General features: G+C 41.0%; 1 protein-coding gene across 5 annotated transcripts in view; it reads left to right on the plus strand.

Annotated features, from left to right (window-relative positions):
* ANKRD44 (ankyrin repeat domain 44) overlaps nucleotides 1-14,168 on the plus strand; it is a 131,656-nt gene that overhangs the window by 108,635 nt on the left and 8,853 nt on the right. For all 5 annotated transcript variants that reach the window (XM_059853371.1, XM_059853374.1, XM_059853372.1 and 2 more), the window contains exons 17-25: nucleotides 2,393-2,464; nucleotides 3,918-4,119; nucleotides 7,895-7,973; nucleotides 9,042-9,159; nucleotides 9,788-10,004; nucleotides 10,669-10,756; nucleotides 11,599-11,682; nucleotides 12,917-13,062; nucleotides 13,888-13,970. In XM_059853371.1, the coding sequence (XP_059709354.1) occupies nucleotides 2,393-2,464; nucleotides 3,918-4,119; nucleotides 7,895-7,973; nucleotides 9,042-9,159; nucleotides 9,788-10,004; nucleotides 10,669-10,756; nucleotides 11,599-11,682; nucleotides 12,917-13,062; nucleotides 13,888-13,970 (1,089 nt within the window). The remainder of the gene's footprint in view (nucleotides 1-2,392; nucleotides 2,465-3,917; nucleotides 4,120-7,894; nucleotides 7,974-9,041; nucleotides 9,160-9,787; nucleotides 10,005-10,668; nucleotides 10,757-11,598; nucleotides 11,683-12,916; nucleotides 13,063-13,887; nucleotides 13,971-14,168) is intronic.

Raw genomic sequence — 14,168 nt, forward strand, 5'->3', positions numbered from 1 at the left:
CTGCCAGGACAAATGACTCTGAATGATAAATGTACCTTTTTAAAAACAGATGCAACTATGGATAGCTTCTTCCAAGTATCATGGAGCTAGAGTCCCCCAAGGACACACTGTTCTGTGTGTTATTATTGCAAATATATGTAATTTAGTATAAAAGCATCCTTAGAACCATGGCAACACTGGTAAAACTGGAGGATTTCTTGGTGACTCTGAATTGGTATTTTTTATCTCTTTGTACATTATGTTCATCATTCAAGTGACTTCATTCTTAAAAAAAGATGCTTGACAAGGAATGCCAAAAAAATTATTCGTGCTGTGTCTTTAATCTTCCTCTTCTTGCTCTCCTTTATAATTTCTCCTCTTGCAGTGTATGGCTCTGAGAGCTGCCAGGTTTGCCATCAAATTCGTGTTTGCACTTGACTTTATGATGGAGATACTCAGCCTTCTGACTAATAAGCTCATTAAGCCTGGTCTGCAGCAGCCTAAGCTGCTTTGACTAAGCCATGGAGATGCCTTTTGTCAGGGGCTCTCCAATCCCACAATTTGTGCCTTTAGAGCCTTAATGTTGTCAATTTTCTGTGTGGTTTTTTTCATCTATTTGAAAGGCAATTATCTGCCTTGTTCCTGGAGACTTCTGGAGCCTTCTGACAGGTGAAGGGAAGTATTTACTTGTTGTGATTTTGATCCTGGAATTTCAGCATGTGATGATCAATGTAATTAAAAATGATTAAATTAGTCTGTTGTGCTGGCCTCATGGACACAGACTAAAGGCCAGTATCAGGCAGGCAGGGGAGCAGGCTCAGTGCTTGGGTTTGTTGAGTGGGATTTTTTAGCTTGTTTACTCACTAGAGAAAATCAGATTTCTGTGTTCATAGCTGGCTACTGCTTCATCCTGTTCCCAGCTCTCTTACATAAGAGAAGAGCAGTGTTTTAACTGGAGGTGGTTCCACATGGCAACACCAAATGAGTTTCTTAACTCTGCCCCAAACCTACCAAGAAACTGGTGGGAGGTTTGATTTTTTTTTTCCCTTTCTCTTAGCTGCAGGGAAGTGTTAAAATGTGCGTTACCTGTTAATACACACACCTACTTACTTATGATTTTTATCAACACATAGTCTTGACATATTGCTAGGCACAAAATATACAAGTAAATTAAATTGCTGCCTAATTTTCTAGCTTTTCCATAGGGTTCAGGTTATTGGCCTTGTTGAGTAAGACATTTGTAACACCTTATGCATTATTAAGGCTAATTTGTATTGCAGACTAAGTTGTTACACCAGAAGCTCAGGCCTACATCAGTGTTTAGGAATATGCCATCATCTTGCAGCACAGGCAAAGCCCTTGTAGCCTTTCATGGCCTCTTTGGAGAATTGTCCATGTTGTCACAGCCTAAAATTGTCCAGATGGTCAAAACACTTACAGACTTTCTTATTTTTCAGTCTTTTGATTAATTCCTTAGTGTCTTAAAAAGAAACCCCAGAAACCAAACCAGCCAACCAACCAAGTGAAAAACCTTGAAAGACTGAAAAATGCACTTCTAGCCTTAGAAACATTCCAAGTCAGCTTTACTTGACTGTCCTGCTTTTCTTTCTTTTATACAGTCTCCCATTGGTGATTTTCTGTAAAATGGTAATTTCCACCCCTAAAGGCTTTTGGAGACTAACTCTGAGTCATTATTAAGCAAAAGGCCAAGCACATGAGCAGTGCCACTCAACAAATGTTCAATTCTGGACACTGTGTATGGTTTTCTTTGCAGCCTCAGCTGGATAAGTTGTCAGGGTTCATGTCCTGTTCTGGACATGCTTTTCCACAGCTCCTCCTTCTAGGTGGATGGAAATGTCCTTGGTTTTAAGCTGTAAAATGGAGAGGATTATACAAATTTGTTGCTAGATATTACTGATGCTTGTAAGAGTTCAGGGACATGTTGCATTTTGGAAGACTGTCATTGCAGGAGCAGATTGTTCATTCAGTCAATTTTATAATTTATCAGGGATTCACAGCTCAGTTATAATTATTCCCAGTGCTAATTATGTGTCAGAATTACCCAAAACACTGTATCAGACATGGCTTGCACATGCTGTGGAATCATGAGAACTGAGCTTTCTCCAATGTAAATTTACTGAGGGCTCTATTCCACAAATCTATTGTTTTAAGGGCTCCTTTCTCACCCAAGCAGGCCCCAGGATTTCATGGAAAATAATTAATCAGGGTAAGGATGTTCATGACAAGCTTTTAAACTGGTTTTCTAGCTTTACCCTGTGCAGAAAAGCTTGAAATACTTTGCAATTCTTCAATAATTACTGTGGCCAAAACACATCCTTGCCGATTTACAGATTTATAGTCCATGAAAATTTATCCTGCCTCATGTTTTAAGACTTTCTTTTTTTCTTCCCAGCTTCTGGAAAAAACCAACAATATATTTGAGGAATCTGATTCTGCAGCTACAAAAAGTCCTTTGCATTTAGCTGTAAGTATGAGATGTGTAAAGCATTTGATCAGTATCTCCTAGAACAGTTCCTTAATCTCTGTCTTTGAAGCAAGTTTAACTGTGGGCTTGTTTTGAAAAAGGTGGGAAGGGATGTAACAAAGGCAGGATCTGGGCTGGAATTGTTAATTCAGTTTTAGGCAGTTGAAGCTCTTGGCTCTTCCTGACTCTAACCCTTGGGTAGGAAGATGACACAGACACTGAATTGAAACTAACTGGAAATTCACACTTGTATTTAGAACTAGTTTATAAATATGTGGCCAAAGCTTGAGCCTAGGCTTTGCTCATGGAATGAGCTTCTCTGATGTTCTGGTGGAGAGGTGCAGTGCAAAAAAACTCTTTGGTACACAGCAGGGGGTGGGCCAGTGTTTAAAGGCCAGCAGTGCCCTGTGAGAATGCTGTGGACACAACATATCACAACAGGATCCAGCAGAGGTGGCCTCAGAGATAACAACTGTTCCCCTGTCCCAGGAGCTCAAGATTGATGATTCCTCTTCCCAGTTTTCCTGTGCACAATCACAGAATAGCTGGGGTTGACATGGTTGACGTGGACCTCTGGAGATGGAGTCCCACCTCTGTGGGAAAAGGAGAATCAGCTGGAGCAGATTTTTTTCAGGGCTGTGCCCCATCACATTTTGAATGTCTTTAGGCATGGAGAGTTCACAGCTTCAACTCTGATAACACTAACTGTACAACTGGGTGTAAATCAAAAGGATGCTCTGAGTATGACAGTGAGCAGAGGAGGGCAGGCCCTACAAAGCTGAACAAAACATTTCCAATTTCTGGCACTTTCCACTGGGGTTTTGCAATGCCACCCCTGTTTGTGCTGTTGGCCCCAGTGTGGCTGGAGGTCTGGAGGTCCATCTGCTTGTCCACTGTAGCTGTTCCACCACGTGAACCTGCTGGCAGGAATTCTCCATGAAGCATCAGCTGTAAACAGCAGGTCAAGTTTGTGTTTACATTTGCACAAAAATCTGGTTTGAGAGTCGCTTTTGTTTAGTTGGAGACCAGCACATGTGTTGAATTCAGCACCAGTCAGGTGATAATCCATGCAGCTCTCAAGTGATTCTGGTTTTTGAAGCAAATGTTTCCCTGTCAGATATCGTAGCACGTGAAAAATGAATTGCTGATTAACCTGTGCTGGCCTGGCAAATTATTGCCTGAAATTTCCTCACTTTGGGTTGTAGTAGAATTTTGGAGCAAACGAAGAATCATAATTTCTTTTCCTAAACTCTAGGAATTTTTTAATTTCTTGGGTACAGTGTAAGTTGGAAGAATCCTTTCAGGCTGAAGAGAGAGTCATAAGGAATCAATAAAACAGATTTCTGTTGTGTTTAGGAGACATTGAAAGGGCTGGATTTTATTCAGAATTTATGGGAAAGGTCTTTGATAGACAGGAGTTGTGTTCTTTACATGACCCAGTTCATAATTCTAGGCCTACAATGGTCATCATCAAGCTCTGGAGGTACTTCTGCAATCCCTGGTGGACCTGGACATTAGGGATGACAAGGGACGCACTGCTCTGGACTTGGCTGCCTTCAGAGGACATGCAGAGTGTGTGGAAGCTCTCATCAGCCAGGGTGCTTCTGTCACTGTAAAGGACAATGTCACCAAAAGGACCCCCCTCCATGCCTCAGGTGAGTGTGATCTTGTGCTACCCCTGTGCTATGAACCCTCCCACACTGAAGCAGGTACAGCTACTTACCTGCTCTTGCTATGCACATTTCTCCTAAAGGGAGGAACGTTCTCCCATGCCCTGAGGGGTGGTACTTGTTTGCTGATGTTGTACATTTAAACCATTTTTCTACTGTTTCATTCATCTTTTTTTCCTCTGCCCCTGTGGTTCAGTCATCCCTGGTACAGAATCCCATATTTTTGCACACCACTGCTGCTCTGCCCTTACCTGCTTGCCTCTCTCTGTTACCACCTCCCCTTCAGGAGGTGTGATGTTTCCCTCATGACACCTTCTCTTGCTGCTTCTTCAACCAAATAATCAGGGGAGGGAGGGAACACTTGCCTCGCTGCTTCTCCTTTGGAAGAAAGGTTGAAAAATAGATGTGGGCTCTGATTGGCAATGAAAATGTTCTGGTGTTCAAAACCTGCAGCCATTTGCAGTGGCAGCACCACAGGAATTCTCCCCCCTCTTTCAGGCTCCTCCTCCTGAGCCAGCCTGTGAACTTGCACTTGCTGGCAGCCTGCTCCTTTCCTCATGTGTGGGGTGTTAATTATGTAACATGCAAAATTAGCTGGGAAATGTAGACTTGGTCATTTATTTGAAGGTTATTATTTGTCAGGTAAATATGCAGAGGTGCCAAAGGGAATGTGTCACCTCTGCTCTTCCAGGAGAGGCTCTGTGCAGGGTAGCAGTGGCCTCTAGTGGGAAGGAAAATGAATACCACGTGGATAATTAATTCAGTACCACACTTAAGTGTCTTTCTGCTTCTCTTTTCATCTTGCTGAAATGCATATATGTTCTGTAGTATCAGTTTATTCTCTGTGTGTGATCATGTAAGTGCAACCTTGAAACATGAGGTCAAATAGACTTAGCAATTTTGTCTGCAGTGCTGAAGGAGATGCTCCTAATAGACCCACACTGCATACTAAAAATGCTTCCTGTCTGCTTGACCTTTGCACCAGGACTCAGCACATTTCTCCCCATGATAAATACTGATGGTTTAATTAATTGAAATCAATATTAGTGCTGCTACAAAACTAAGCTGTGGTGATCAAGAGCTTTCCCTGTAGTTACTTCAAACATATCTTGGGATCTGATGTGAACAAGGTGTGACTTGGTCTGGAACTTCATCACTATAGCAAAGATTTGCATTTATTTAAAAATGTAGTTATAGTGACATAAGTTTCAGTTGTCACAGCTGAACTGTAAAGGTTCTTCAGTACTGAGAAAAGTGAATGGTAACAAAGCCATATTTTTGTTAACAGCCCTGACTTAAAATACTAATCTGTTGAGTAAATTGAGTAAATTTGTTGAATGGAAGATGTTATTTTAATACACACCTTTTTTACCTTCACATAATTTCAGATTGTGTTCCCCCACCCCTTTTAATTTGTTTTTGAATCACCTCCATCACTGTAGTATTGAGTGCCTTCCATGTGAAACCAGTAGGAAGAGTCATTGCAGACTTTTCTGGTCCATTATGCTTTTTGCTTCTCAGACTAAAAAACATTCCCAGGAGTGCAAATAAATTGTTCTTTAAATTTGCAGTGAAGCAAAATAAGTCAGATATGTGTTAAAAACAAACAAAGATAAAAAAACCACGTATACAAAAAGCCCAACCAAGAAAAAAGGCAAAAAATCCTGCCCAGGAATGAGACACAAAAGGGAACATGTACCTTGAGCAGAATGGAAAGTAATGCACAGATGGGTTTAGTATTTGAACTCCTTAGTAAAGGAAATTCACCACTGGCATGAATTTGAGAGCTTTCAAATGTGAGTTAAGTGCACTTCAGGTAAATATTCATTAAGACAACGTTTAGAACCTTCCACTCAGAAGCTCTGTGGGGTCCTGTGGAAGTGATCTCTGGAGTGAAGCTCCCACCACCACCGCTCCGGCCATCCCCCTGCAGTGTGCCATTCCCATGCTGCCGCTCCCTAGGGCAGCGCTTTGGTGAGGAGTGCTGGAGCAGGGCTGGTGCCACCTGCAGGGAGCTGCTGCACCTTCAGAGTCTGTGCTGCAAGTGTAAAGAACAATTTAAAGGAGGTCAGCTGGTGGCTCTGGAGAAACCCAGCAGAATTCTTGCTGCCTTATTCCCCTGAGTGCCAGCGTGCGTTTGCACACACCACAGTGAGCACCTGCTCGTGCTGCACTGGGAAGAAACAAGAAGGAAATGTCTGCCCACCCCCTTCAACTTTTTTGCCCTCATTGCTTCTCATTACACCAGCACAGCTACTGGGCACTGAGCTCAGGAGGCCTCAGTGGTGGATTGGATGACAGAGTTCTGTTTGTGTCAGTAAAGGGATTTGGGACTTGAGGACTCACCTAATGAAGTGTTTCTTTTTTCTCTCTGTCCCCATGAAGTAATAGACTTCCTCTGGCCTCATTACATGGAGAATTTCCTTTGCCCAAATGATATGTTCCCTGTGTAATTTCATTACCACCAGCCTCTCCTCTGGCTAGCCTGGGGAATCCATTGCAAATGTTCCCCTGGTGTTAGTGTTGTGGGTCTGTTGGAAAAACTAATGTTCCCTGCAGGGTCTGTAATGCTTAGCAATCACTGGGTCAACTCCTAGGAGTTTCTGGAAGAATCTGTTCTAAAACTCATTTACCAAGATCATTTTCACACATCTTTGTGAACAAGTTATGATTTCTCTTCCTCCTGCTGGGAGAAAGAACAGACCTTTATTTCCCCCCCTCAAGCCAGTGAACCACCAGCCCTGCAGAACTGTTTACATGTTATGTATATGTCATTACTTAGTGGTAAATAACTAAAAATGCCTTTTATTTTTCTGGGTAAATCAACTAAGATTATTTTTGGATGAGTAATTTAAATGTGATGATGTGCACCGGCTTCTCTGCCAGCATGATGTGACATAGGTGGTGTCCAAGGGCTTTGCCTCAGCCCACGGGGTGTAGGCAGTGTGAATGCATGACTTGCTGTAATAAGAACACAACACGTATCTGCTGAGCCCAGGAATTGTTTTTCAAAGAAGAAAATATCTGTCTCCTCATCCCATGAAAGTCTGAAGCCTTAAAGCCAGCTAACACACAGGTGGGATTCAGTGTCAGGCCCTACAGAATGTAGAGACTCAAAGCTGTTTCCTAGCAACAATGGGTTACATAAAAAAACCCAAAACAACAAAACCCAAAAGAACCCCCAAAATATCCCCCCCAGCAAAATCCCCAAACACCACTAAACCCAAATGTTTTGATAAATCTTATTTTTGATACAATGGATAATCTCAAAGGGGATTTGATTCTCTGGTGTTACGTGCGTTTATGAATTTGACATTTGTATCATTGGTCATTCTTTACAGATTTTTTTTTTTCCATAGCAGCACTGAGTACTCACTTGTACAGTGCACATAAAATTAAGGAGCCTTGACAGTGTATTTCCTACTGTGTTCCAACCCTGAGCACAGAAAGCCTTGCCTGCCTGCTCAGTCTGGGGGATCTTGAAATGCTGTCTGCTTTAGTAAAAATCTTCTCAGGAGGGAATATCACAATTTCTGTTTTGCTCATTTGGCATTTTTGTATCTAAGAGAACCAGTCCCCATCTTCGTGAGGTCAAGGAAAAAACAGCTCACCATTTCACTGGCACGAGTTAAATGAAAATTGGGGGAATGTTGATCTGTTACATGGCGGAGTGTTTTCCCTGTTTATAAGGACATTTCTTATCCCTAAGCATTCCAGTGGCAGTGTGTCTGAAATGAAACATAATTTTTTTCCTTTATAGTCATTAATGGCCATACCCCTTGTTTACGGTTGTTGCTGGAAGTTGCAGACAACCCTGATGTGACAGACGCCAAAGGACAGTAAGTTTTCTTTGGTTTTGTTTTTTTTTTTTTTTTTTTTTTCCAGCTCTGTGATTCAAATAGCATCTCATATTTCTCACAAAAAAAGTACTTACTTGAAATACTGTATTTCCTGCACTTCTCCTCATAGAGTTTGGCAGAGATTACAAAGTACACATTCAGTTGATGTAAGCCATGTGGAAAGGACTAATCATTAATCTTAGCCTCTGCTTCATACTTTAAACAGTCTTTTATAGATGTTGAGGGCCAGATTCAATAAAAAATGAACAGGCTCCTGAGATGTTTCTGTAAAGTCTTCTTTCTAAAACATTGCTATTCTAGGGTTTATTTGGTGCATTAGACTGGTGCAGTAGGACACAGTTTTTATTTGAGGTGACACATGCATCTGAGATGTTCCTACACAAACTTTACTGCTTCTTAAATGGCAGTTATAGAGGGAGAATAAGATGTATTTTTAAAGTGAAAATGTGAATGGTTTAAGAAACTCATTTGGGGTGTCTGGAACATATAATGTTGTACATATAAAGTCTGCACATTTAATTTTAAATGGTATTAGTCTGCCTAAAAACAGATGGAGAATAGATCTCTTTCAGAAACAAATGAAAGACATGTTAGTCTAAATTTTAGCTTGAATATTTTCCTCATGTCCCTTCATCCCCTTTAAGCAAATGTGCAGCATTTGCAAAAGAAATACTTTGGGTCATTGTCATCTTGGTAACTAGCAAGGACGTGCATTCAGTTGGTATTGTAAAACTCTTGTGTCACTGCAGGTGACAGTAATTGTAGGTTATTAAGAGAACAGATTGTCTTGAATGGTGTTTTTTGTAAACTCCTTACAAGTGGGTTTGTTACTATTTCAGTCGTGGCAGTTGGTTGTTAAACATCTTAATAATTTCATACTAAAGGCCTTCACTTGGGTGCCATATATGAGCATGGGGAAAAGAACTGGGTTTGTGGGTAGCAGTGGCAAGAAATTCAAGGCTTCCTGATTGCTCTGTGGAAGTTAGCAGGGACAAACACTATGCCATTTTATAGCTCTGACTGCTCTGCTTTTCTTTTTTCCCCTAGAACTCCATTAATGCTTGCAGTGGCATATGGGCACATTGATGCTGTTTCTTTATTACTTGAAAAAGAAGCATCTGTAGATGCAGCTGATCTCCTGGGATGCACAGCTTTACATCGAGGGGTGACTTAATTTTTATAATCCTTTATTATTTGTTTTGCTGTGACTACAACTCACTTATAAGCACAGGGATGTTTAAATCTAGAGAACACTGTAAATGATGGAAACATGACCAAACATAATCAATGAGATGTGCTCTTAGTAATGCTTTGCTTTTATTTTACATTTGCCTTAATTAATTAGGCAAAATAATGATTAGACCACTTTTTTTATTTTCCTCCAGGCACTTTATAATAGTAGTCATTATTCTTGTACCTGACCAGCTTAAGAATTCTGAAAATAATTGCTTTGAAAGATCTGGCCAGTAGTTACTTTCATTTTTCTTGGAACAGTGCAAATAAGTCCTATAAGTTTTTCCTAGAGGCAGATCTAATATTTTCTAGTCCAGCTTGACTAAGCTGACTTTCCTAGCTAAGTCTAGCCTCCTACCCAATGTGGAGCTGATGCATGGGATGATATTTATACAGAGCTTTATGGTAACTGCAGTGAGCAGTTCAGCAGGTGAGCAAAGGGGCTCTCACCTGTGCCTGCTGAATCCCATGCACACATGTCATGCTCACAGGTGTCAATCACATTCCATATTTCCATGGCAAGAAACCATCAACCTCTGTACTCCTTTCTTTGTCACCAGATCATGACTGGGCACGAAGAATGTGTTCAGATGCTGTTAGAGAAAGAAGTGTCCATTCTGTGTAAAGATGCCAGAGGCAGGACCCCTCTGCACTTCGCAGCAGCTCGGGGTCACGCCACGTGGCTGAGCGAGTTACTGCAGGTGGCTCTTGCCGAGGAGGACTGCAGCCTGAAGGACAACCAGGGCTACACGCCCCTGCACTGGGCTTCCTACAATGGTAAGGCTCTCCTGGGGCTCCTGCCCGGCTCAGGGCTGGCCTCAGCTTGGGGAAATGTGCTGGAGGAGCTTGAAATGAAGAGGCAAATTATCCCTGTGTGCTGTCAGTATTAGCATTTGCTGTGTGCACCCTTCAGTTCAGAGTCCAGGGAATTTCCAGCACTACCTCCCAGGGAGTTTGCAGCTCATTTGCTCCAAGACACAAGAAGCCAGGATGAAATTCTGGTTTTATTCATGTCCATGCTGAAATTGATTGCTGTGTGACCAGGAATGCTCCTGTGAGCTCTTGGTGCAAGAGACCATGTGACTAGATGGATATTCTGAACTGAACTGATTGTTCTAAAATGGATAATCTGAACTCATTGCTTGATATAAGGATAAAGCTTCTCAGTATTTTCATTTAAGCTTTGGATGTAATGCCACATACATGACGTCACATTTAAAAGAGCTTTTTTGCTTTCCTTTTTTCTTAATAAATGCTAATATTAGCCCAGATCTCTCTTGCTGCTGCCATAAAATTTAAAAATCCTCTGATTTATCACATAAGAGCTTATATACACATCATGTTCATTTTTTAACTTAAAAGTGTTAGATTCCAACCTTTGTAAGCCTAATATGAATTAAGTGAACTTGTGCAACACTGTGAAATATCTGCTCTCTCACAGGTCATGAAAACTGCATAGAGGTACTCTTGGAACAAAAACTTTTCCACAAGTTCTATGGTAATAGCTTCTCTCCATTGCACTGTGCCGTGTAAGTAAAAATCTCCAGGAACTGCTGAGTGTTGCTTTAGGATTTGTCTGCAGAGAGTAGCAGTATGAGAATAAAGCAAGCTCTTTTGGAAATTATTTGCATGAGCAAATGATTTTAAAGCTGATCACTTGAAATAAAATTCTTTGTGGCTGAAACATATTATTTTAAATCAGAATTTCTAGTAATAGCTTGGAAAAAAAAATTCAGTATTCATATGATTTTAAACGAGTATGCAATTTTCAAGACTAATAAGGTGTGCAAATTTAAAATGAAAATAGCTTTTAATCCAATGTGGAAGTGTGTTACCTATACTGTGTGTCTACTACTCTACTAAATACTGTTCATTTTCATAAAGAAATGAGACAAATTAGCAAAACCCAGAAGTGTTAATTGAACACATCCATCAAATCAAAGTACTAAACATGTGAGTTGGAAGAGATGTGGGTTTCAGTACCTCAAATATCAGAATAAATCTCTCTTCATGTAAGTGTCTATGACTGAGTGCTTTCCAGGCCCAGGGGTGTTTGGCATACAGAGTAAGGATTTTAAGATATTAAAGTTTTAATCCTAGCTTTGTTCTGGACTTGGAAATTACCTTGGTGCATAGTGAATTAAGGATCAGCTTTGCTTTAGAGACTGAAATCCATCACAGCAGATGCAGTTTGGTTAAAAGGAGAAATTATGAATGTGCAGAAGTGTGACTAAAAGCATTAAGACAAAGGCATATTAGGGTAACTTAGAAATAACCACTAAGAAATATTAATGGGAAGTCAAGTAAACCAATATTGGAAACTGGAAAAATATGCAGACATGGCCTTTTCAAAATGTATTTTCTTTGGCAGAATCAATGATCATGAAAACTGTGCATCACTGCTCATCGGAGCCATCGACGCCAGCATTGTCAACTGTGAGGATGACAAAGGAAGGTAATAGTTCCTTGGACAAATTGCATCTCATGACTCCATTTAAGATTTTTCATAGTTCTTTCTGAACCTCTGGCACTAATCCTTATCTGTTATGGTTGAGCTGAGACTTGTCATGCTGACTCTTTCAGACAGCAGTTTACACCACAGGACAGCTAAATGGTGTCTCACTTGAAGCAAGAATATCAAGTATTCAATGTCAGAGTGCATATGAAAAAATATAAAAGTGATAGTATTTTTTTTGTTTAGAACAGCTATGGCTATAGGCTGTTTCCCTGGACCCGTTTTCTTTGTTAAATGTTTAAACATATTTATCTTTGCTAAAAGAAGTGATACTATGTACATACAGAAAAGTATTTCATTAATAGTTTCCATGTTATGTTGGCATTCTCAGGGCACACAACTGAGAATAAAAAATAAAACCAGGAAAGTAAAACTATTACAGCAAGAGATGGGCGTTCAGCCCAATCCTTCATTTGTCACATTGAGAATCTCCTCACCATATATGTATATATTTAATTAGAATTGCTGAAGTTCTAAAAAGTGAACACTTACTGTTTTCTTTGATTAGAACAAATTTAATACCCTCAGTAACGGTGATTACATAATTCTGTGAGGGTAAGAGCACTTCACCTTTGCTGATAAGCAAAACAGAAGCAACACTGAGCTGGGCTGTGTACCAACTATCCTTCATTTCTAGTAGTCACCCTTCTGACCCAAAATGCCAAAGAGCCACAGTGCATGAATTCCACTGTCTATGCCTTGTAGAAACTGATAACCTTCAAAGTGGATGGAATTCCTTCTGCCTTTTATAGTGCTGTGGCTTGTTGCTGCAGTACCTTTGACTACAATTCCAAATATTTTAATTGTTTAAAATAATGGATCTATTCTTTTCTGATAGTTCTTCTCAACTGAGGCTTGCAAAAAAAAAAAAAAAAAGGTAAAATCAGATTAATACAGACGAGGGATTGTACTGCTTTTCATGTTACACAGTATGCTCTGTCAAAATAAAGAGGTGCTAATACAAGATTCTTCAGAGTGTCATATCTCCATTCTCTCATATCCACCTTTGGAGACTGGAAATATTTAACTTGCTTCAGCTGCTGCTACTCCATCCTTCTCATGGCGATAACTTGAAATTTGATAGGGAAGAGCTCTAGAACCTCTTGCACTGGGAGGTTTTTGGGGGGTTGGGATATCTGTCTGTAGCACGAGCTGTGTGGGTGTTGCCCCCCAGGACGCCCCTGCACGCCGCAGCCTTCGCGGACCACGTGGAGTGCCTGCAGCTGCTGCTGAGCCACAGCGCGCGGGTGAACGCGGCCGACGGCGCGGGAAGGACGCCGCTCATGATGGCAGCGCACGGCGGGCACGTGGGCGCCGTCGGTGAGTGCAGCCCTGGCCCTGGCCTCTGCTCCTGCACTCCTGCCCCACAGGGCAACCCCGGCAAAACTCACCAAGGAAAATTGATTGTGGGCATAAGAGCCTTCTGTGAGAAGATAGCTTTTCATCCATTTAAAAATACTGCTTCTCTGCAGTCTTGGTGAACATTTGCAATAACAATTTTGGGTCTTTCTTCCTCCCAAGAGCACACTGTAAAGAGCAGGAGGGCAGTAGTAATTCTATTTTCCTGTTTACTTCCTTGATTTTGAGAAGCAGTAAAGCTGCATGTGTGAAAAAGAATATGTAAGCTTTTCCATCCTGTTTTATAGGAAGCCCCATTCTTGAAAAGGCAGCTATCAGCAGCTGCTTTTTCCAGGCTAGACTGTGTGCCACGGGCACACTGACTGGGGGGGACCTTATGGGCTTTGCAAATTCCCTTTTCTCTAGCTTCAACAGCACAGGCTGCACCCCAAGTTCTTTATATCCCCTTAGTCCTCTCAAAGCAGGATTTACAGTCGTTCTGAGGCAGAGGTGATTCAGGCTAAAATTGCTGATCTGCAAATAGGGAAGTTCATAAATAAATTAAGATCGATATATGTTTGACAGTTTGGGGCACCACAAAGAAGCTGTTAGCTCTGCATTTGCCTGCTGATTAACTGCACAAAATTAGTCTGTTCTCATTCACTAATTTCATAAGGCTTACATCATATAAAGACTTAACTGATTAGCCTCTATGCACAAGTATATTGAAATAGTAATTTTTTCCTCTCTTTTGACATGTTCATCTGCCCACTGGGTTTGTTCATTGATTTCTACTCTATACCTCAGACTTTTTGGTGAACATTGCCAAGGCTGACCTGACATTAAAAGACAAGGAGTTGAATACATCTTTGCACTTGGCTAGCAGTAAAGTAAGTCAAAGACCTCTCTGTGCTTTTATTCTCATCAGTCCATGTGAATGTATGTGTGTGTTTATGCTCCCAAGTTTTTTTCTACAGTGGAAATGTGGTGGTCACAGTTGTGGTGAGGAAGGGAAAGTTGTTCCAAGCTTTTTCTCTTGTCTGTTTTAAAGCATTGTCTATTGAGAAATAGGGATGGCTCTTATGACA

Source organism: Haemorhous mexicanus, chromosome 8, assembly GCF_027477595.1.
Source record: "Haemorhous mexicanus isolate bHaeMex1 chromosome 8, bHaeMex1.pri, whole genome shotgun sequence".
NCBI lineage: Eukaryota > Metazoa > Chordata > Aves > Passeriformes > Fringillidae > Haemorhous > Haemorhous mexicanus.